A 24,414-nucleotide genomic window follows, 5' to 3' on the forward strand; every position below is an offset into this window, starting at 1 on the left:
TTAAAACCCATTTTTCATCACACTTTTTGGCTGATATATTTATTTCTTAAACATGTTAAGCCATCCATTGCCATGCTGGCAACAGGTACACACCATGTAAGGAGTAGTGCAATGCACTGACATCATACTTTTTGTCAAATGAAACACTCATCTTTTCCCTTTTGAAAAAGAAAAGAAACCAGTTGGAGATAGCAAACAATGTGGGCAACAAAGACACTATCATTGTTCTGCCATGGTGACACAGATAGCCAGCAGAAGCACTGCTCAACATAGAAGACATCCCAGCTTCCAAGGCCGTCCAACTATTCACCCCACATTTTCCCTCCAGTGTCATCTGGTTGTCACTTGATGTGACTGAAGTTAGATGCCAGGGCCTTTTCTTTGTCTTTATCACATGAATTCTCTCTCTGCAGCTGGCAAAGCAACAGGCAGGTATGACAGTAGAATGACAACAGAAAGCCGACACACAGGCACACGATACAAGTACAAACTGTGAAAAATGATCTTGTGTTCCTTTCTGTTAATTTTTTAATACAAAATGTAAGTGGTACTTCGGCAGCCAACATTTTATTTCCCTCCTGTTCAACATGAGGCTTAGATAAGACATTTTTTTATTATTATTATTTTTTTTTTTACAACACTTTCGTGACACTGGAGGACATTAGAAACAGTTTGGGACAGGACTGATGCACAACAATAACAAATGCAAACAAGTCAGTGACTGACAAATTAAACAGCAGATATTTTTAGTTTCATATGATCTTACTCATGGTAACACTCCCCTCCCCCACCATGCACTACACAATAAATCTTGGATTTTCATATGTTACATATATGCTACATTCTCTTATTTCTTATTTCACTGATATAAAGGCAAACATATCTCAATGCAAAGTGTAAGCTACTCTGCTTTTCTTTACATTTAAATTAGTACTATAGATTGAAATCTGACAATTTAAACAGTATGACAGCTCATAGCAAACAGAAATGTAGCTCATAAACTTGATTTTACAGAAATTCTCAAGTCTTCTGATAGCAAGAATAGCAGATTCAGTGTTTGTTTTTGTTTGTTTTCTTGTCATCAACAATCACGTTGTATATACATCACCAGAACTAAAGCAAGCTCAATTTTTGAACATTCTGATCTCCCAAATGGTTGTCGAGTTGCACACACAGAAATACACGTAAAAATACAGAACTAATCTTCAGGAGAGGTTACAGTAGAGAAAATTTTAAACATCTCGTTTTATATTTAAAATGCATACCAAAAACGTTTAAAAAACAAACCAAAAAGGAAAAACAAAATGTTCTCAATATGTTTGTTTCATAATGTCCAAATACAGTGTGCTGCCACCCAGTGGTGGGTTTGGATATTGTCTGTTCAGAAAATACCATAACAGTAAAATGTAATAATGCTTGTATCCTGTGCGACGTCACGTCCTTATGGAAGGGTCAAAGGTCTAAAGAGCTGTCAGGAGGATTGGCTAGTTGACTGCTCCACTAGATTTTTTTTCACACACTGATATTCCATTAACTGTAAGAAAAGACAAAAAATATAGGACTTAAAGAGCATAAATTATTCACTGTTATTCCACAATAACTATACTGAAAATATGGTGTAGCTTTATACGTACTGCCATCAAGTGCAGATACATAAATAATATTGATCAGTTGATGACTGCACAGCCATTTTAACGGGAAAATTTGGTAAAAAAGTTATTAATTTGCACTTTTTGAACCTCTTTTTACATCAGGCTAATTGGGAAAATCATGTTTGTAATACACAGATTACAAAAAATGCCAATTTAAATAATCAAATAAAACTAATGTATTGTGGATTTTATTCAAATTCAACACAAAATCTAAATTTTATTGCCAACTTCAGTAGGCAGTTATTGAACCTAATAGATATCTTCACATATTGGTAAATCAGGTGAGGCCTCAGACCCACTTGATGCCACGAATCAAAAGGTTCATTAGTTTGTACTTTTTTCAGTTTGTTGTGTTCTTTCATAAAGACACAGAAATAGAAAAATAACATTGTTTTCATCTATTGGCACTGTATTTATATGAAGAAAATATTAAAACGTTGGGTTTCCAAACAGGAAAGTGACAGATTTATTCCATTAAACCTGAGCTCAAAATTCAATAAGGGTGCCAATAAGGATGTAGAAGTCTGCATTATGACTCTTAGTCATAGAGCAGAGGCAACATGCATCACAGTATATAAAATTACTTAATTATTATACTGTCAATTTTTACTTGCAGTGTTTTTTTCTATTTTTACAGTGACATGGTTATATAAATATGTTCCCATTTCCATACTTCTGTCAAGTCATGTCATGTTTTTTGGGTGCTTCATGCAACATTGCTAAAAGTCATAACTTTAAGGAATTTCGTTTTTTACAATCGGTGCTGCTAACACAACTGACAGTGGAAGTGATCCTGTTGGTCTTTTGTGTCCTTCAATGCAAAATCAAAGGTTTCTTGGAGAAAAATTGGACCAAAATGAGATTTTCAAGCTATGATAACCTTTAGTAAAAACTATTAGCTGCAAGGTGGAGTTATATTATTAGAAATTTTTAAAAACAAAATACAATATCTAACTTCTTTTAAGTATAAACAGAATAGCAACAATTATTCTGACTGCTGATTAATATAACATGCATATTAATATTGTTACATTTATTCATTAAATGTCTGATTACATCCAGACATCAATAAAACAACCCCTGACTAAATTTATTATTCAACTAGAATTGCATTCGAATGTGTCTTTCCAATTTGTGAGGAAAATGTGCTTAGTCTTCTTTTAGCCAGTAGAGTTCAGTGTGCAGCAACACGAGGCAAAGAGGCGACTCTGCACCACTCTATGCTCAGTACAGGTTGGGGAAACTGGTTATTCTGACTTAAAGTCCTACGTACCCTAGGAATGTGACAGATAATTTTAGCGGCTCAACTAAATCTTTATTCATTATGATTTAAGTGAAAATATCTCAGTCAATGAAAAAGTTTCCTATGGAACCTTAACATATTTCTGAAATGAAATATGTGCTAATATAGACACTGTTTATACATACATCCACCCTTTTTAGGATGAATTAAGATGATCATGTATTGCACGAATTCTATTCTTTCAATTGGTATGTGTGTCCTTAGCTAAAGTAAGAGTCTTGTTTATCGATTTCTTATGGCCTCTTACTGAGAGGGGATGCTGGGTGAGCCTGAGCGATGAAAGTGAATGTTCTGCCACTTTCCATCACGACGTTGCCACACACGGGTCTCCTCGGACTGCATGGTACGCGGCATGCCACTCCCGTCCATGTACTGGGTCAGCCGGATATAAGCAATGCATGCAGCGTTTTCCCCAATGAGATGCACGTGTGGGTTCAGGAGGATAGTGTGCACCGGCTTATTTCCTTTAGACAGCGCTGTGAATGAGAGATTACAAAGAAAACACGGTGAGTAAGTAATGTGGAAATCCACTTTTTCTCCATCACTTACAGGTAATCCATTATAATGATCTAAAAACAATTTGAATTACACCAAAAGCTATACACTGTTTCTTCCTTGTAGTACAAGCTAACAGTGTGTGAGGAACCCAAGTCTCCATATGTTGATGTTGGAGAGCGGACAAACAGGGGCTTGCCAAGTGATTGAGGTTTCTGGGACATATCTGGTTTATCTGAACTATTTTTACCCGGGCTGAGAACATTCTGCCATTTACGGCAGTCATTATTCATGAGTGAGTTTTTGCTCCAAGGTTAGTTCATGCCCTTGCAGAGTGGGAGCAAACACAAATAGCAAAATGATCAGACTAAATATTGATATTGAACACTCAACTGAAGCCATACAAACACCCTGAATTCATACTTTGTCAGTTGCATCCTCTCCTACACATTTTGTAGTGGAACACCTTAACTAATAATTTAAAGTAAAATGGAAAGATGTATTATAAGTGTTAGTTGCTTGGCTATTTTTAGGTAATCTGCTTGCTTTTGCAAAAACTATCAGTAGCTCCTTCATGCTGCTCCAGTTTGAGCAGCAAAACTGGGCAATCGAGGAACCTATTTACAGCTAACCTGAATTACTTTCTTTAAAAGCGTGAAGCAGGACACTGGCAGTGAATTTTTAGCACAGTTGGCGCTTCAAATGAATTCTCCCTAAGCATTATGCACTTATTTTTTTATGAGGTTAACTTAATTAAAATGCAGCAAAAATCTGTGTATGCATATAGAGGCTAAAGGTTTGGGAGCAAGATAAAAGAAAGTCAAACAGAACAACATCACGTTTCAGTTTACACTGGCTTCCTTAAAAACATTATGAGTTCTAACAAGATTGGGATGTATTTACTGCACGATCCCATTGCTTTCACTAATATGTACCATTTTACACAGTTTACATTAGGTATACACTTAGAAAGAAAAGATAAATAAGGGAAAGCTGTTGTTTTAGGGTCGAGAATATTCATAAGAGTGCAAAAGTTAAACGAAAATCCAACTTTTCTTTAGTTTTTGTTTGCAGGCTTCTTGTCATCTTTTGGTACTTCTTGTTTCTTTCTATTTCTGTTATGTTTACAAGATTAATTCAAACAAGTGCTTTGAGTATGTAACTTTTGTCAGTTCCCTGGCTTTAGTTTCATCCCAATTAAAAACAAAGAAAGCGCTCCACATTTGGATTTGTTACGAGAACGTGTGCAATAGCTTACATCTCACTAATGTAAACCACCACAACAATTTATCTTTTTGTTTGAAAACCCAATAACCATCGGCATAAGTCCAGTAATTTGATGGAAACAAAACCGCCTTCTAATTTTTCTCCATTGTTCATGTTAGATGCAGAAACTTGGTGTTCTGTACTGCAATGGATGTCATTGGTGACAAAGAAAAGCATTTGCAACTTTTACAAATTACCTTTAATTTGTAGTACAAGCCACCAATTTGTGTTCTGTAGAAAAATGTTAATAATAACAGCTAATGGTTTTTTTTTCTTAATTGCCTTGAACACACCATTCTCAAAGTAGAAGCGATGGAAGTCATGTCCTTCCACCAGATTACCCAGGGCCTCAGGCTCAAAGGACGTCAAACCAGGATCACAAATCTTCCTGTTGTGTATAAAAAGGGAGTCCGTCATCAGAAAATGGAGGAGGCAGCTGATTACGAAAGGTCAAATATTACTGTGCATATGCAAAATGTGAACTTACGCATAGGCTTCAAAGTCTCCATTATTTATAGACTCAATCAGCTGTTCGGTAACTTTTATAATTTCCTGTTTACGAGCTACAACAAGAAAAAAGAATGGAATGTTTAAAAAAAGATGAACAAGTAATTTTTTTAAGCAAGTAATGTCTTAGTGCAGATAGACAGTTTGGCGTCAAATAGCATTAAATGAGTTCTAGTCTACACGTTTGCAAGATTTCAAAACAGGTATTAGAAATGGAAGGCGCTCAGAAAACCCCAAAAAATGTTTCAGTATTTATCTTATTTATAATAATTTATGTTTTCTGAAGAGAGAAAAGAAGAAGGCCTCCCATGACTAATAGTGACATCAGGCAGGAAAAAAAATGCAGGATGACGGGATTTCTTTCACCCAACAAAGCTCAATATAGACATACAAACCAATGCTCAGATGCAATGTAATTACTACAAAACTAGCTGTAACTAAGTAATATTAACAATTACCTTTATTGTTATTGGTGCAGGCTGGGGGATATTGAAAAAATTACTTAAATTGTGCAACAAAAGAGACATGTTACAACAAAAAGTGCATGTAGGTTAGTCGTCAAGCTTCATTTCTGTCACACATGAACAACAACACTGAATGTATGAATGCATAATTAAGTGAGCAATGCACACGGAACTAAAGTTAAATGAAGATAAAACATGAAGTACAAGGCACACATATTCAGAGTTTTAAATTAAGAGCAAAAGAATAGAATAAAGAATTTATTTCATTAAACTGGATTCAAGGAGCAAATATTTAGGAGCAACAAGAGGATCTTACTTAAAGTGATGGGGTATGAGAAGTACTTATGTATTTATTTATGCAAAACTACAGACTATGAAACTTGAAATGATCTGGATGTCACAATCACAGGATCTGAGACACTTCAAACAGAGAGGTCATGATCCTACAAAGATAAATGAAACAGGGCATCTCCCCTTTTGCAAAGGGGACTTACTCTGAACTGAGGAGGTGGGAGTCTGTCCCGAGTCAGACATCTGTGAGGAGCGACTCTTTGAACTCAAGACCCCGCTCACTAAGCTGCCCAAACGGAGGGCTGACAAGATTGCATGAGTGATGAGAGTGCAATTTTGTGTCCAGTGTTTGTGTGTTTGAGTAGTGGGTATGACAAAGACAAACATGTTTGATCAGGAAAGGAATTTACAGAGGAGATAAAATGACGAGAAAGAGGGGGAAAAAAAGTGTGGGGGGGATTAAATAATACTAAAAACATAAATGTTAAAAAGGCATGCATCCAATTTTAAAAGAACAACATTTCCTTTTTCCAAATACCCAATTGCATTTGTTACCTTTCCGCTAACTATGTGGCAACACAATCAGAAACCCCAACTGAGGATTGATCAGTCTGAAATGATGAGTACCGGCTGTTATAACTGGTGTGTGGTGAGAGTCTTTCCTACCTTTTACATCTTCATCCTCAATGGTGGTGTTGGCACTTTCAATGGATTCCTGGAAAAAAAAAAAAAAAAAGAAAGATATTTGTTCTAACTGAGTAGGTCAGAGTGCCTTTGGTAAAGGAGAAAGCAGCTAACGCAGAGAAGAAGAAAAAAACTGCTGGGTTGTTTTTTTAACCCAAATGTTGGGTTCATTCTGTCTGGAACAGAAGTTGGGTCAAAACATGGGCTTGTTGGGCTAGAAAAAGAAATAAAAGAACCCTGATCAATTTTCACAGATCACCAGTTTGAGTTATACCAGGACTCAATCAGACTGAACCTTTATTGTAACTTTCATTTGAGGTGTTTTTATTTTTGCTTAAATTAATTGTAATTTTTTTTAGTAAGTAAAAATACCACATTACTGTGGAATACTCTGGAGGAAATCCTGTTCAAAACTTCCGCTATAAGTAAGCAGCACTGAATACAATTAAAGCCTTTCACCTTCGCTTTATTAAGTAAATGTGGCTGATTGAAATTTTTTATTGTTTATCTAGTGTTAAATTATGACAATTAAAATTCACCTCTGTAGTAATTTGGAACCCAATGGAGAATAATGGGGGAAAAAAATAACTGGCTGAATGTTTTGTCTAATCCAGTTTTTGTTAGCAAAATACAATCACTTTAGATATAATATAGCAGATATAACTTACAAAAATCTTGCTATTTAATTATTACTCTGTGATAAATTATTTATATGTTACATCCCTTTGCCATCTGTGTTGCCTCATAAAACATTTGGAGACTTGCCCATGCAAGTGGGTGGGGTCTAAAAAGTTGAATGAGGCTCTGGAGCTGCACTTTACAGAAGCATGTGTTAAACATTGCCAGTTTATCCAAATTTTAGGACTGAAACCCCAACCCAGTAAACTGTGTCAAAGACCTATCCCAGCTCTGGGGTATTAAATCAACTTAGGACTGGAAAGATCCTTATTTTTTGACCGTGAATTGGATTAGCCAAAAAACAAATTGGTCAGCATTTAAAAAATTACTGTCATCTTCCAGTTTGACTCCTTTGTCACACATCAGGTGGACTGAACAACTCCATCCACTGAAAGTCCTTCCTTTCTAAGCTGTTTGGTTGTAATGCCTCAGTCACCCTGAAATTTAAAACTATAGCTGTTTTTGTATATTGATGAATTTTGAGATTTTGTTATACCTTATTTCCATCTACAGGGTTGTGGATCACAGTTGTCTGTGGCTCCTAAGGAGAACAAGAGAATGAAGAGCATGAGCAAACAGGTAACAATAAATGGCACAGACATTGTCCATGAAAATGTTTTTGTGTGTATTTTTTGTGTATAATTTTGAAATTTAAAACTATAGCCTGTGTTAGTCATCACTGTCTGTCTGCCTGCCTATGACATCAATGTCTTTTTTGTGTCTGACAGGGTCCTGTGGGAGTAATCAGATGTCTGGGCTTCTGTAGAATAGATCCTGATGATCCCTTCAGTCCCTCTAATCACTCACCCAGATACATCAGCAGCTTTTACTGTATTTGTGTGAGTGTGCTCTGTGTGTGCTTGATAATGAAGACAGACAGGAGGATAGAGAGAAAAAAAAGACCAATGTCGTGTGCCTCATGTACATGCGTAATCAAACCGTCAATGAATGAGGGAAGAGAAAATCTTTCACATCATGCAAAGCGCTGGTCACATGGCCAGACACAGAAAGCTTATAAGCAGACACTACGCAAAAGCCACTAAACAGACGGCCAAGGAGCAAATACCATCATACTCCTCACAGCCATGCACAGGCAAACTATGTCAGGAACAAATCCTCAGTAATGCAGATGTGGATTCTAGTTTTATATGCACAACTGGTAGGAGTAAAGAGACATGGAAGTTAGCTGAAGAACAGTATGAGGGAATAATGAGGGGACAAGGAGAAGAGGGATAGGCTGGAGACTTGAGGTAAAGGTCGCCCTAATTAGAAATTTAGGACGGTATGTCTAAAGGATTATTGCTAAAACACATCTCAGTTTTAGACCAACTAAGGTCTACACACAACATGTATGCTCTGCCAATCAATATAAGTGAAAAATACGTCAATGTGAAAAGTTTTCACCTTTCATGGCTTGTTGTGTCAGAGATTCTGGACATGCTGTGCACTCAAATTATTTAACATACTTTATAATTCAGGAAAAAACTGGCTACTTGGCATGACTGCTGTTTCATCTCATATTTACTACCCTTGAATTTGTCAATATTTTTGCACACCCCGTTAAGAATTTGAATCTAGTCAAGCTGCGTAGAGATCAAGCAACAGAGATTGTGAACCTGTACCTCCTCCAATCTGGAAAATGAGTTTTACACCTTTTAGTAAAAAAAAAAAAAAAAAGGTGTGGATGTTGATGAGACTGATGAATGTATATACCAGTGCAGAGGCAGGGCCAGTGTCTTTAGGACTGGTCACTGTGTTGGCTTTGTTGTTGACCTGCAGGGAGTAGTGAGGGGACATGACACATGTACGCAGTTTTTGAACTAGCACACCATATTTTCCAGCTATTTCGAAGAGATAAACCCAGCTGCTCTACCCCAAAACATGTCACCTTACTGTTACGTTAATCACATAGACTATACCTTTATTTCATGACTTCATCATGTTTTCACCATGTTAGGCAGTCAGATACACAGCTCAACAAAAACAACCTATCAAGGTTGTATTCTCATGTTTTGAGATCTCTGACAACCACTGGCATGGATAAGAATTTGCTTTGACTAAACCTGCAGCCCTGCAAAACGACAATAATAAAGATTCCATGAGTTTAATGTGCTGAACTCAGTGAACTTGTTGCCACGAGTGGATGTGTAAAATCTGGAAACATAACTTTCTATTTCCCTTATAGTGATTAGAAATGATCATTAAGCACAGTAGTTAGTAAATCCCAAAGGCTTTTCCTTTAAAATGAACACTGTAATCTGAGTTGGACATGATTCTAAGATACAAGTTCTGATTTTCAAGGAAAATAGAGCACAGCACCTAATACAGTATTGGAATGAAGGGCAAAGGAGGAGTGGGTCAAATAGAGTAAAATTAAGCATCAGATGTTAACAGTAAAAAAATAAGTCTGCTAAACTGACTGGTATGGAAGTATTACTAAAACAAATTGTGTTGCAATCTAAGAACTTTCTTTATAAATCTGGGATTGTGGAAGGACAAAAAACACGTTATTTCCACTGTATTGTATTTAGAATGTATTAATTTATTTCAAACAAAAAAAAGCAACAAGTAGGACAAAACAGAAAACTTGTATATATAACTGAGCAAAAAATAATAAGTTTACCAAAACTTATCTCACCCACGCTTCATTAAAGAGAATTTAAAATTTTGCAATCACATTAACAATGAACTAAAATGTTTTATAAGTCTGTCACTGAAAAAAGTATACTTTCTTTTTTAGTTTTTTTCTAAATACTGCACAAGTTTAAATTCAAAATAAGTTGTTTTTTTCCCTCTTTAAACTGCCCAGTTTAACAAAAACATCAATACAAAGTTATACACGTTAAATATGGATCTTTAGTCCACTCCAGATATTCCTATTAAGACTCGGAGAAAGGTTGTAGATTGGAGTTAAAGATGAGTGAGGGAAAAGAAACACATTTTAAGTGGTAAACTTTAGTGATTCTTCATTGTCATCATTCCACAGACACAACTACTTGATAACTAATAGCCAATTAAAAGGAAAAGGACAATGGATGACAACTACTGGGTGAAATAAAAAAACATGAGTACACGCAGAATTTTCTCACAAACGTCTAGGTGTTGAGATCTATTTCTGTCTTTCCTTCAGAATACAACATACTGACTTGTGGTAGATTCAATACTGTAGAAGCTTTTGACCAACATACAGTTAAAATGAAACCTGAAGTGTCCACTTTCATGTCTAAAAATTGATCTGTCAGGAAATATTTTGGAGGATATTCAACATTGATATTTAATATTTCCTAAAATATGGAAACATCACATCAAAGGAATAAAAACATGGTATATGACTAATATTATTTTATTCTATGAATAAAGTGCAAAAAAAAAAATTTCAAGCATGTTTTGCAAGGGAAAATGAACTTGAGTAATATCCTAATTGATCTGAGAACTGTTGAACTAGTCAGCAAAAATCAAGAGTTCATCACTAACGTTTTCCCAAAGAAGGATGGATTTCAGGTTTTCCAATATAGCACTTATTCCTGCAGATTTATTTGGAAATAAAAACAGTTTCAAAGAACCTCAAGCTGCCTTTCTACAGTTTAAAGACAAGTCTAAGTCTAAGTCTAAGTTATTTGCAAATTTTCTGGGGACGCCAGCTGATAATCTTCCAATAAAAATACACCCACCATATATAAACTTGAGGTTAACAAATGGGTTTCTTTTTTTTTAGAAAGACACACAATGCAAGACATTTACAGAGATCGGGATGGATTCCAATGAAAAAGAATATTTTCTCTAAAAAAGTTAAATGTCAGCCATTTGCCAAGTTGCATCAAATCACAGGATAATGACTATCAAATACAGAACGACATCTGTATAAGTATATATCTGAAATACAAAATGTCAAAATGGCCAAGTATAAACCTAATGAAAATTGTGTTTGAGACATTAATCAAAAAGTTTATTTTACAAATAGCTAAAATTCCCACATGTAAAAGACCAACCAAGTCATACACAAAATAAAATCATACATTATTTAATCTAATGTTGGCTGTCTAAACAACTGAAATATAGATTGTATTTAGTATTTCCCCAAACATTACCTCTGCACATTCTTGTTTTTGTTCATTTATGGAGGTGCATTATGTGTTTTATGTTGTTCAGCTAAGGCTGTATGCACCAAGAATCAGACAATGTAACCAGATTTTTTTTTTTTCCTTTTTGGATACATTATTATTAAAATTAAAAATTAAATTAAAATTTTACATTTGGCATGTTTTCAATATTTTACTGACTACAATACAGGTGTAGGCATAATTTCCTCTTAAAATTTGTGTGAAGGTGGATTTTGCCCTTAAAGAGAAAAAAAAACCTAAGACATCCTGGGGATAAATGTTGTACTGTAATAACCTTTAGGTCTGGGTAATACTCCAACGCACTACTGTTTGTCTGTTCTGCAATTCTTTAACTTATGAGTATGTTAAAGAGCATATGCCCTTTTAAGGTAAAATGGTCCTAGCACTGACATAATACTGTAGCATTTGTAATTTGACCTCCAGATCAGCAAGGGTGCCATGATTTTTTTGTAAACAAAGAAATCAGTGGCATAAGAGCCAACTTAGAGATTCAAAACATACATTATACAGTATTGTTTATATAGATATAATGCAGATGTGGCAGCAATGACCTGATAATAAAATCATTTGATATCATGCTATGCTATGCACATGCTCTGTGTGGAACCAGAAAGATTTGGTCATCTCAGACTGCCAAACATTTGAAGTAGCTCCAGCAGCAAACCAGCCCAGCCTATGCCATTTTCAGATTAATTCAGCTCATACTGTATATTGTTAAACACTTAAACTGTGCACAGACTTTTCAACTGCCAACTTTCACCCTGAGATGCTCAATAACTAAGTATGCAAGAACACAGTAACCCACTGTAAATTTTGCACCTTTTATCCAACTCCACATTTATTTAACAAGGACACATTAATAAACCAGACAGCAGATGTGATATAGAATATTATATTTCCCAAAATGAGCTTCATTTAATGTTGTTTAGACACAAAAGTGTTTTTAGATTCATCAGCACACATATTGAGAAGTAGCTGATGACAACTGAAGTGCCAAACACAGTGACCCAGCTTCAAAGCATAAACAGAGAACTCCAATCTAAAATGAACACCTATTTGAATTAAAAAAAATACAGACAGAATTATTAGCTGGAGTCTCTTAAGAAACTAATAAAGCTTGCAATGATGTCAGCAAATGTATCACCATGTCTGGTATGGAATTTCAGATTGGGTCTTAAATATAAAAATAAACAGACAGATCACAATAGAGGCCCTGTACCGTACTTTATATTATAAGGACTACCAAACACATGCAACATAATAAATTTAGGAAACATACATAGGAGAAAGTAAATAGACAATTAAGTGGACTAAACTTAAATACTGTATGTGCTCTACAACTAGCCTTAAAAACAAGCATTTTTCATAGCTTATACTGACTGTCCCATAGTTTTGTAATCAAGTGCATAATTAAAACCATAAGGCCCAGGCACAATTCAACATTCCATTCAAAACAATGCAAAGAGAAAGAAAAGGGCCGCCGGCCTCTTCAACTCACCTTAACGCCGTCTGTTTTTTTGTTGAGCAAACTTTTGGCTGCTGCATGTGCCAAGAAAGAAAGCAAAGTTCAGAATGAGGATTCATAAACATAGTCCTGTGCCTGAGGCCTCACTAACATGCAGCAGGCATATTTAACCATCAGTGCTTAGCTTTAATTTACATGTGCAAATACAAGTGCAAGAACTATAAAGTTATACTACAAATGGTTCTAATACCATTATCACTTATGCAAGGCAGTTATCCTACTAGAGTTTCATTCATAAGTAAGGAACTGAAGGGAAGGTTGTAGCTGAGTGAATATAGTTCAGGTGAAAAGATGACTTAACAACAGTAAAAGACTTACATTCTTAAAGTGACATACACATGCACCAGAACCCCAAACGTTCAACTCTATGCACCAAGACATTGGCTGGAAATCTGAATTAGACAAATCAGCTTGATAGGCCCTGGCTGGTGACTGGCTTATCGTAAAGTGAAAAAAATCCTGTATTTTTCCATTTAGATACGACGTAATATCAAAGGGTAATCAGATTGCAGTGACAGCAATACTGAGGAAGTAGAAATATTATTTTAAAAACTATTGGAAGCAAAACAGTCTGCTATGGAGAACTAAACTTTTAAGAGTACCGGTCATTTAACTGCTTTGCGATTTTAAGTGCATTCTTTTGCACTTAACTTTGCTGCTTGCATCTGGCAGCTGCTTGCAACTGGACTTCTATCAAATTAACATGGACCCAAACAGAGCTTTAGCAGTTAGCATACTTTAGCAACATTCAACAAAGTTCTGTTTTATTCTTTTCAGCTCCTCAACTTCTCTCTGTTAAGGAACATGCCAATTTTAGCAATGTTGTTAGCTATTTGGGGATATCCGAGTTGTGGTTAGGGTCCACATTTTCAAGAGAAAGTAGGGACTTATGTCTTTGGCTAGTTATGCTAATGGTGCTAATCGTTCAAATAATGCTAGTCGCTATCAGCTCTCAGCTAGAATTGTCAACTCCATAATCAAATTTTGTTTGTTGTAAACTATTACTAAAACATTATAAATCAGTACACACTCACTGCAGGAACTCTAAAAATTTTTTTTTTTTGAAAAATATGAATTATGGCCATCGAAGAGGAATCAGACTTATCAGCAGATCAGATATTTACAAAACTAAAGATCATAAACTGGCCACAAGTCTCTGACAGGTGCACTTCTATTCAGTACCATCCCTCTGCTTTAAATATACTTTTGTTTATACTTTGTTTTTAACTATTAGTAGTATATTAAAATTTATGCGATATGCTGTTCTTTGTGAAGTTCCTCTTTTTAAATTTTCATGGTGCAATACTGGCTTTGTTAAAAGAATAAATGCAAAAAAAAAAAAAACGAAAGAAAGAAATTGTCTCCTTGCATGCTTCACAGGCTGTTAGGACAGAAGGAGAGCCTTAAGATAAAAAAAATTGGTTGGATCCATCCCCACACATTTCCTCATCATCCCAAACATCTTACCTCAAATGGATACCACAATCCAAACACAGAAACGGAAATAAAAATTGAAAAAGGGAGGAAAATTGTGAATATTAAGAGACACAAATGTGTTGATGCAATTTACTGTAAAAAGTGGAAAGTGAAAGTGGGCCAACAAAACCCAGAATATTAGTGACAGGTCAAAAGAAATACATGCAAGAGAGAATATGAAAAAGCAGAAGAAGAGTGACTGAGCAACAGCTGGAGAGATAAAGTGAGATGAATCTGTTTACCACTGGCCAAAAATCATCCCTGCTCCATACAGAAATATATTAAATTCCAACTCCAGCATGCATTGAAGTCAATCAATCAAATTGAGTTTTTATAGAAAAATTCCCATCATAAGTGTAAAAAGCCAACTTTCTCTATGTGAGGTTGTTTAACCTCATCCAATATGTTTAATGTCCAAGATACATTTTAGAAACCAGTCATGGGGCACCAGGCTGAGAAAAACATACCTGAGAAGTTTCTTGTGACCAGCAAAGTGGTCAATATTGCTCCCTGCAGTTACAGAAGAGGACAGAAGGAGGAAATGGCAATGGTCAAAAAAGAAGATAGGAAGGAAGATTGATTAGGAGGTTTCAGCAAGAAGAGAAATGCTTAGCAGCAGTGCCGCATTAGGGATTTGGAGACACGTCATCATTTTGAGGTTACTGTGAGATATCTTGGGAGAGACTGGGGAGGAATGGGCAGATGAATTACCCAGCATAAATAGAAACATCACCAATTGTTTGACTGCAGTATCACCTTGAGTTTCCTCCTTGCATTAAATTTCTTCAGGCACTCCACAGTCTCCTGCCTGTGCATCATGGAGGCTACAGTGGACCGTTGCTGCAAGGAGGAGGGAAAACGTATAGAGTTAGAAAAGGGTGCAGACAATGACACAACTGAATCAAGACCTGTATAATTATTCATCTAGGTTTTATTGAAACATACGCAGATCCAGGGGTGTTTGAGGGCCTCTGCAGCGGTGATGCGCTTACTGGGGTTGATAGTTAGCATCTTGTTAATGAGATCTTTGGCCTCAGGAGTTACAGTGTCCCACTCTGGGGATGGAAACTGTTAATAAAAACACAGGAGCGTTCAAAGCTCTTGTATCCAACACAAAGGTAATATATTTTTGACACTTTTGAAACTATAGAAAGATCTAGATGAGATGGAGAACTTGTTTCTTTGACTAAGTCACTGTATGTGAAGATCTGGTTGCATATACAAAATCTTTGTACAATGATCTGTTTATATTCAAAAACCACAATGTTTATGCACCAAAAGCAAACTATCAAAGTCGTCTCAGCCAACTCTCAAGGCCTAATAAATTCTAAAGATGTTTAGATTGTAATTCTTTTTTCTAAAGAATTACGACAACTAAAATCAACAACTCAGTGAGAGTTGGGATTTCCAAAACTCCCTGAGTGTTGAAAATACCAAAATTCATCCATCTCAGTTCCTGAGTAAACCAAGGGTCATTACTGGGCCATCACACTTCTATTTCTTTAAAGCATCTGTCAGAAATGACAGTAAATTCCAACTATGTCATTCTTGTGAGTGGGAAAGATTTGTAATCACAGTTCATAAGAAGTACCACTCACTGTATGAACCACCAATCACAAGCCCAGAGGCAGTCATGTACAGTAGCTGTTTATTGCAATCAAATCATATTCTTAAGTTCTGACTGGTAAACTAACCCAGTAAAAAAGAAAAACAGAACTTGTAGGAGATCATCAAAAGAAGAAATATGTTGCTCTTGTTGCGTATCAGTAATGAGTAATGAGTAATGTTCATTTGTGACTTTGATCTTATGTGAGTGTGTTTGTCTGAGGAACTTGAAGTGTGTATACATAGGGACAATGAACAATAATTATCTTTTTGTAAATGCAACAAAATGAGTAAAAAGGCTAATTTTCATCTGTTAAAGCTGAAGGACCTGGAGAGAACCCTGTATGCTCAGCAAGAAAATTAAGAAAAGCCCTGGTTCTATTTCAACCCAGAACTTCTTGGTGAAAGGCAATAGGGCTAACAACTGAACGAGCTTGCAGCCTAGCTCAAGATTTAGCAAGTAAAACTAAAAGCTTATGTGGAGCCGTGCCCACATGATCAGTCCTGCAAATCAGTTCACCTTGGATAATGTTACCTTTCGGAAAGCTTGGAAAGAAAGGCAAAGTGTGGGAGGGAGCTTGACGATAACCTCTGAGACACTATGATATTTTTAACCTCTCTTCCTGACTAAAGTAACAACAGAGTAGATTTTATTTGGTAGATATTTTTATCAGAAGACATTTTGATCTTCCAAAAATCTGGATTTTGCCATAGTAGAGCATCATTCTCAGAATACTTTTAGTAGGAACTGCAATGTAGTTTTAATGTGCTGCATTTCTGTAATATTTTCAGGTTTTATTACTTGCTAACAACAAAAACAGAAATAGGTTAATGGGAGTTGTCTGATGGTGAATCTGGCAATGTGTGATATAGGACATGTGACTGCCAAGAACATAAATTTGGTAAACAATTTACAAATCAGACACAAATGTTTTTGTTTTTTTAATTACATTATGCATGATACATAGACATTTTTTTTAAGATACTATGTTTCATTGGTAAACATAGGTTCTGAATATTGCAGCAAAGTAATTTTAATTTTATTTTTTCCTGTCTGAATCTCTCAAATACGATGTTTTAACTTGAAAAATACTTTTTTGAATCTCGGTTATGTATGATGAGAACATCAGTATGTCCAAAGAAATGTCTACAAATAATTAGTGTTTATGTTGTATTTTCATGTAAGGAACGTATATTTGTGGACACTCACATCATAGGCCCCTGCCTTGATTTGTTGGTAGAGGCGATGTTGATCTTCATCCCAAAAAGGAGGGTAGCCCACAAGCAGGATGTACAAAATCACACCTAAAAGGAGATCAGTTGTAAATAAATAAATAAATAAATAAATAAAAAGGCAATAGCATGGCTACAGCCATAGAAGCCAGTATTGATTCAAAAATTATACAAACACAATTTACACTGCAACAAAATCTGGACAAAATGTGACGTTGTAGAGTTGCATCACAACAGAAAGCCACTGGCAATGATTTAGCTAAATCATCAACTGTATTCAACATGTAAAAGTGAAAACATCTGAAACTTGTTTACCACAGGCCCACATATCAACTGGTTTCCCATAAGGGTCTTTCCTCAGGACCTCTGGGGATAAGTACCCAGGGGTGCCGGCAAAACCTGCAGAGTTTAAAAGTAGAGAGGGGGAGATGTAGAAGGAAATATATATTAAGTATATTTCTTCACTTTGGAAAGCATCATGAGAATAATTTGTTTATTCACATTGCGTTGAAAGGGACTGTGATGAAACACATCTGCTGTGGAAAGCTTACTTTGACTGCTGTGTTGTTTTAGTTGAATACTGAATTGAATATACAGGAGGGTTAATTTGGTGAAGTGGGTTTGGATTCCTGGGAAAGGATGTGTTCTTACACAAGGGACAACAGGCTCTGATTTTAGAATTCCCCAGAACCCATTTTAAAAGATATCTAGTACCATGACAGAGTGAGTGAATAAGAAATACATATTTCAGAAAATGCTTTTGTTTTGATTAACTTTTGCAAAGAGACAAATTTCACAGCAATTAAATAAGATTGGAGGCAAGTTCTTTTTTGTAATGGTGTAGAAGGACAGAACAAGTCTAGGACAAATCACAAGATTTGTTTTTGTGACTTGTAAAATTAACTCGAGACCAAGTCCTTGTCTCATGTCCACACCTCTATTTTTATATGACACTGAGTTATGTTTCTCATGGACTTAAACCCTTTTCCTGTTTCAGAGTCTGGCTTGGGGAGTTTTGTGAATTATTAACGTAAAAAAATGATTGACAATATAGCTGAATCATTCATCAACTAAAAGTGGAGAAACAGATGAGTGGATACTCACCAAACCATGCCTGTTGGTCCCCCTGTACCTCGATAGCCAGCCCAAAGTCAGCCAACTTGACCGCCGCCCCCTTCAGCTTACTGGCCAACAGAAGGTTCTCAGGCTGGGGGGGGCGGAGTCAAACAGGTTAGAGGTGAGAGGTCAGACGCTCAGGGATCATGCTGCCCACAGACACAGATCTAAAATCAGATTAGCCAAACCAACACCTAATCAAAGCTATTAGGTCTTAGTGACACTAAACTGCTCTTAAATCAGTGTCTGAGGCAACTCCCTTTCTGTCACACAGATGACAGAGACACAAAACGTGCACAGGACTGACTCTCAAGGTGACCACGGACATTTTCTGTGCTGGAACTATGGACTTGTCTCCTGAGCCTCATGGATTAAGAAAGAGAGGCTTGATGAAGAACGAGTGTTCTTTCTATAATGCCATAAATATACTGATAAAATCCATGAGTGGGAGCAAAGCCCACAGCGAGGAAAGATAGATACAGGGGAAGGAGTGGGGTAACAAGAGGCGTAAAAACATGACTCAGCCACATATATATAACTACAAACACGTTGGAGACTGGCACAGTTTAGTAGAATCAAAGATTTTTATGAGCCCACAGCACACACACACACACACCCACACACACACGCCTTTTCTCAAAAACACACATACAGTGGAGCAGAAAGGTCTTTGCTAACCTAAGGCCAGTGAGACAGTGTGCTCTAATGAATAATACATTTGTTAACATTTACAGACTCCAAACACAGACAGCCTGCAAAGCTGGCGGTTTATGGCAGACATACAGCTCACCGAGCACAGACACTCACATCAACACATACATTTACATAACAGTGAAAGAAATCTTGATATTATGAGGCACATATAAGTTTCACCATTTCAGCAAACGACATCTTTCCCAACAAATTCAGCAAATTTAAAATCTTACAAGAGTTACTAACTTTTGAGTTTTCTTTACCCCTAGATCTAATTGTCATCACATCCTACTTCTAATTATGCTGATTCTCGATTACTTCTGTTCCCATCAATACCTTGCAACACAATTGCAGATAATCATTAAAAAAAAATCCAACGACAATGCTCAAGAGAATATCAGTTTTCAGCAAGAAGACAATTCTTGACTTTGGCATTAGCAGAAAAAAATATGACAATTTTTTTCTATAAGGAACAAGAGGAAGAAACGGTAGCAAATGAAAATGCACAAACTTTCAAATGTTCCCATTGACCCTGACTGGTGATTGGACCATCTGAAACTTAAAAATACAACCATTTTTCAGTGACATATCTAAGCACCACAGGGTCATTCTTACAACAACACATTTTCTGGAAGACAATGCTGACAAGTGAAGAAGACTCAAAGCTCTTCAGGGTAACAGATACAAAAAGTAAATGTGTAATCAGATCCTGTGGCATAGACCACTTGTTTGAGACTCTTATTTTGAAGTGCAAAAGAATGCTCTGGAGTTGTTACCCTGTTGGATTGACAGGCCTGGCTACCAAAGATGTCTTTAGCTGAACAACACTTGGTTACAAAGTTTTGAGGAAGCCCCCGACATATGTGGAGGTATTTTAGGTACTCAGAACAAAAAAGAGAGACTATGACAAGGTTTGAACCTTTACTAATTTTGTGCAAAATCCGCAACCATATGCTTCAAGGTTTGCTGTCTCAGCTAAACAAAATAGCTTATTTAAAGTTTTTCATTTAGTCTGGATTACTTTTTTTCATCCGAAGTCAAAAATATAAAAAACTAGACTGATTAAAACTGATAAATCACGTATATATTTTACAGCCACTGCTCTTTGATAATACCTCTGTTCCCAACATCTGTTATGATATGTTAATAATGATTTGCTTAGGGGATGAATGATATTAGTAAACCTTACAATATGTGATTAGAAAGGTGAATGGTGCAGTAACATGACTTGCGATGAGTGAACAAAATATTAAAGTGTCACTGACTTTCTGCCTTGTGTTCATAGCAAGCAGAAAACAAATGATGAGTAGTCCAGCATCCAGCTTCTAAAAAAGTAATTATTTCCACCTCGGCAACAACGTTTTACTGGACAAGTGACTTCTGGCCAAAATCTCCTGTTTCGGCACGGAAACAACCTGTATGCAATTTCTCAATGACTTGGTCACCTCACCACCTCATTGCCATTAAAAAAACAAAACTTTAATTGTCAAATATACTACAAGCAACATACTGTGTAACCCCTAATCTACTCAGGTGGGAAGGCTAGGGGAAAAAAAGTATTCTGAATGCTGCTTTTAAAAGGTTATGCCTTATAGTTCTTAAAGAGAAACAGCAATTGGCTAAAACAATAGCAGCGAGTTTAAAGTCTTAGAAAAACCAACAGATTGGAAATAGAGCCCAAAATGATGCATGCCTAACAAAAGTACAGGAGTTTCTAAATCTTGTCCCCTGCTTCATATTGTCTGAGTTTGCAGCAATGCCTTTGGTCATACAAACCTTCAAATCCCTGTGAACAATCCCATTAACATGGCAGTGATGGACACTCTCCAGGATCTGCTGTATGCAGTGGCTGAGGAAAGAGAGATGAAAAGAATTGTGAATGGAAGGATAAACCACAGAGAGAGATGGAAGTAGGGAATTACAGGAGGAGGGAAAGTGATGAAAAGGGGAGAGTGAATAGATAATTTCATAAAACTCTGCTTTTTCCTCATACAGTTTACCTGACTGAAGACAGGATAAATGACAAGAAGACCTTGCACATCACATTCAGTCTATGAAACCACATTATAAGGCCAACGCCATATGGCCTGTACGGCAAGAAAGCTAAGACAAAACAGATGTACACTCTTTCTGTGCATTTCTCTGGGGAGGCCATCTTCCAGCACAAAGCTGGCACTATAAGCTAGGTTGGTCATGATGAATACTGCAGGCTTTATGTCATTAATCATTTGTATAAATAACTCAAAGATGCCTCAGAGAGAAGGCAGCTGTACCATACCTCTGAGACGGCCATATGTGAACACACAAACACGGCCGCACACACAATATTCCCTATTTTAGCAGACAAAGATGCATTATGATTGCTATGCTCAGCAGAGTGTGTCTGTTGGAAAGCATGTGGGGGTGTATGTGTGTGTGTGTGTGTTGGGGGGACGTGGGTGCTACCTGGCATCAGCTTCACTGTAGTACTCCCTGGCTACGATGTCCTCAAACAGCTCTCCGCCTGTCACCCTGCAGGGACACAATGACAACATGAGTTTGTCGTGATCTCGTCCTTCTCATTACAAACTGACGGAGAGAGTTTACTTGTCCCTTATTTGTACTTATTTGGCACGCATAGTACCTGTAGCTAAAGTTAAACACGAGCAAGCAGCACAGTTTCTCAGAAGTACTAAGAGGAGATTAAAAGTGTCCCAATTGATTAAAGTCTCATATGTATAAAGTAAATGTATTGGCTTTTTGCTAAAGTTACCAGCAGCAGTTCATTGTTGCTGTTTGAGATTGAAACAACCACCAAAGGAAGCTCAGATGATGCAGCCTGATTTATCATGTTTCATGTATTTATTTAAGCTAAAATTTGCTGCTTAGATATTCAGGTCAGCTTCTTTTTCTGTTTATTAATAACACGGTATTATAACTTGACATCTGGAGATAAAATAGATAAATGAAAAGGAGGATCTCTGCAATTTCTCAGCTTAAGATGGGCAAACCTTTGAGCTTTTATCCTCTGAATATCCTGCACTTTCAAATACCCATTAGGATGTTGGATACAGATACTTATGCAAGTCCACAGTTATACAGTTGTCTAAAAAACTCTGCAAAGAAGTTAGAAATACTTTTTTGTTGTCACTTTAATCATTTACACCAAAATATCATAATAACTTTTTAAGTCCATATCACTCATCTCTACATGCACCTTGTCTAGTCTCTGGTTTTCCTAAATTAAAAAACAATTCTGCAAATTAGAGCGAAAATTAGAGTTACAATAAAAACCAATCATACCAAGTAATTTTCAAGTGGTATTATCAAACGAAAAGGCCATATCTAATATTCAGCTTACTCACCAACCTATCATAAAAGCATCCGTGGAATCCAGTATTGTCCTCCAGTTAGACTCTCCTGGAATAAAATTACTGATAAACTCTCCTTTGTATCTGACCGCCAGATTCCACTCTTTCCATTGTGCTCTGTTAGATAATTCCCTCATTTTCCCCGGCAACAGCATCAAATGTCCTCTAATGTTCTAACTTTCATCACAAGTAAAATTGTTGTTAACAAGTATAAATAAAAACGTCTTGTTGTGAAAAACCTTATCATAATCAGCATATGCTTTCTTCAATAAACACTTATCAAGGTTGTTCTTTGCAACCTCTGTGTGTTTGGTAAAAGAGCTCCAAAAGGTGTGTTTTAAGTGAAAATAACACTGGACAACACAATAAGAACAAACCCACAGAGAATCATGCATTGAGTTTACTTGTTTCAGGTGGAATTTGGTGTTAGTGTAAATGTATATTTACTTCTAAAGCATGGTTTTTTCAAAACACTTTTCAAATGCCCTCCCCTATACAAGAATGTCTGATTTTTGGTTAAAATGTACAGGAAATATTCCAGGATGGAAAAAGTTTCCAAAACCTTAATGTGGTTATCAAAGAGCAAACCATATCAAACCATTAAAGTAAAAAAGAAAGACTTAACATCTGTAATTACTGCAGAGCCAAGTCTGACAAGTTTATTCTATGTTGTTTGAAAACCTTTGGGTCATTTGGCAGAAACCAGTTCGTTTAGTCTCAAGATGTTTAGAAATAACAAAATCTCTAACAGCATCTCTGAAGTATTGTTTAATCTCATTCAAGCAACGAAACGTGCAAAATGGGACTGTGCTGGAGGGTGTGTGAACAGATAGGCAGGAGGAGTTTGTTACTCACAGATCAAACACCAGATAGTGGAAACCCTCTTCTGATATGCTGTCATGGAGTCTTACTGTGGAGGAGATTTCACAAAAACATAGTCAGCTCACGTAGGAAATCAAACAGTGATAAAGAAAGAAAAGCCCCAATTCAAGTATCAAATGTGGAGCTGTTTGGGAAAAGGACTTTTCTAAATTTAGGAAGAGTTTTCAGTTAAAGCTGTAGTAGGTAACTTTTATGTAAATAAGTTTATTTATAACAAATTTTTAATTGTCATTGTCCTGACCGTATAATAAGAATGATAATAAAAAAAATTTAACTCCTTCCAGTGGTCCTACTGCCATCTGCAGAAATCATTGCTCTCAGTCATAAATAACCAATCAGAGCCAGGAGGAGGGTCTCAGGACTGTCAATCATGCTTCTATACATGGTATAGAAGCATGTACTTCTATACATGCCACCCTCCCAAAACAAGATGTGAGCACTGTTTGAGAGATGCTCTTGAGCAAACTGACAAGCTTGACAGTTTGCTGCAACTGTGCTGAAGTTGGACAAGCTTAATCGCCACACAGGAGGTGTTGCGCAGCAGGAAGCAAGGAAGAAGGTGTAAGTAGTGTCTACGTGAGCTTGATTGACAGCTTTAGCACCTACTCCTAGCTGTGATTGGTTGTATTTTTGCAGGTATCTATAGAACCACTGTGAAGAGGCAGATGAGTTCAGATTATCTGTCTCATATGATACCATGAGGACACAGTTTTAACAAATACGTATTTATAAGCTATCTACTGCAGCTTTAAACTGTTTTAAACTGTCTGCTAAACTGTTTTAAATTGTCTGCTATGATAGTTGCACATGTCTCACTAAAATGTATCTAGAGTATCAGAAATATTGAGCTCAATGTGATAATAAAGAAACAAAGCATAAGAAGAGATACACATGTTCCATCAGTGGTGTAGTGAGGATTGAGGAATCCAAGAGGTCAGAGATTTTTAGCTGGAGGTTCCTTAAATCTTTCTAGAAGATTGCACAGGCACAATATCATTAGATACTCAAATACAGAGACCAATTCACCCACACAAATTCACTCTCCACTTTTATTTTAAAGAAACTGTCTCGTA

At 36.4% G+C, this 24,414-nt stretch overlaps 1 protein-coding gene across 13 annotated transcripts in view; it reads right to left on the reverse strand.

Moving 5' to 3' along the window:
* Window positions 1–20: 20 nt before the first annotated feature.
* Window positions 21–24,414, reverse strand: part of camk2d2 (calcium/calmodulin-dependent protein kinase (CaM kinase) II delta 2) — a 49,395-nt gene continuing 25,001 nt past the window's right edge. The window contains exons 4-22 of one of the 13 annotated variants that reach the window (XM_032562178.1): window positions 23,315–23,369; window positions 21,555–21,620; window positions 20,886–20,958; window positions 18,405–18,507; window positions 17,616–17,699; window positions 17,278–17,372; window positions 15,408–15,530; window positions 15,219–15,302; window positions 14,930–14,972; window positions 12,960–12,997; window positions 9,054–9,113; window positions 7,837–7,881; window positions 6,645–6,693; window positions 6,182–6,280; window positions 5,682–5,702; window positions 5,204–5,279; window positions 5,010–5,104; window positions 3,203–3,431; window positions 21–1,534 (exon numbers count right to left, since the gene is read on the reverse strand). In XM_032562178.1, the coding sequence (XP_032418069.1) occupies window positions 1,531–1,534; window positions 3,203–3,431; window positions 5,010–5,104; window positions 5,204–5,279; window positions 5,682–5,702; window positions 6,182–6,280; window positions 6,645–6,693; window positions 7,837–7,881; window positions 9,054–9,113; window positions 12,960–12,997; window positions 14,930–14,972; window positions 15,219–15,302; window positions 15,408–15,530; window positions 17,278–17,372; window positions 17,616–17,699; window positions 18,405–18,507; window positions 20,886–20,958; window positions 21,555–21,620; window positions 23,315–23,369 (1,442 nt within the window). In that variant the 3' untranslated portion in view covers window positions 21–1,530. Of the gene's footprint in view, window positions 1,535–3,198; window positions 3,432–5,009; window positions 5,105–5,203; window positions 5,280–5,681; window positions 5,703–6,181; window positions 6,281–6,644; window positions 6,694–7,836; window positions 7,882–9,053; window positions 9,114–12,959; window positions 13,001–14,929; window positions 14,973–15,218; window positions 15,303–15,407; window positions 15,531–17,277; window positions 17,373–17,615; window positions 17,700–18,404; window positions 18,508–20,885; window positions 20,959–21,554; window positions 21,621–23,314; window positions 23,370–24,414 lie in introns of those variants that run through there. The other 12 variants (XM_032562175.1, XM_032562180.1, XM_032562179.1 and 9 more) reach the window with 12 other exon arrangements.

The sequence above is a fragment of the Xiphophorus hellerii genome, chromosome 5 (genome assembly GCF_003331165.1).
Source record: "Xiphophorus hellerii strain 12219 chromosome 5, Xiphophorus_hellerii-4.1, whole genome shotgun sequence".
NCBI classification, from domain to species: domain Eukaryota; kingdom Metazoa; phylum Chordata; class Actinopteri; order Cyprinodontiformes; family Poeciliidae; genus Xiphophorus; species Xiphophorus hellerii.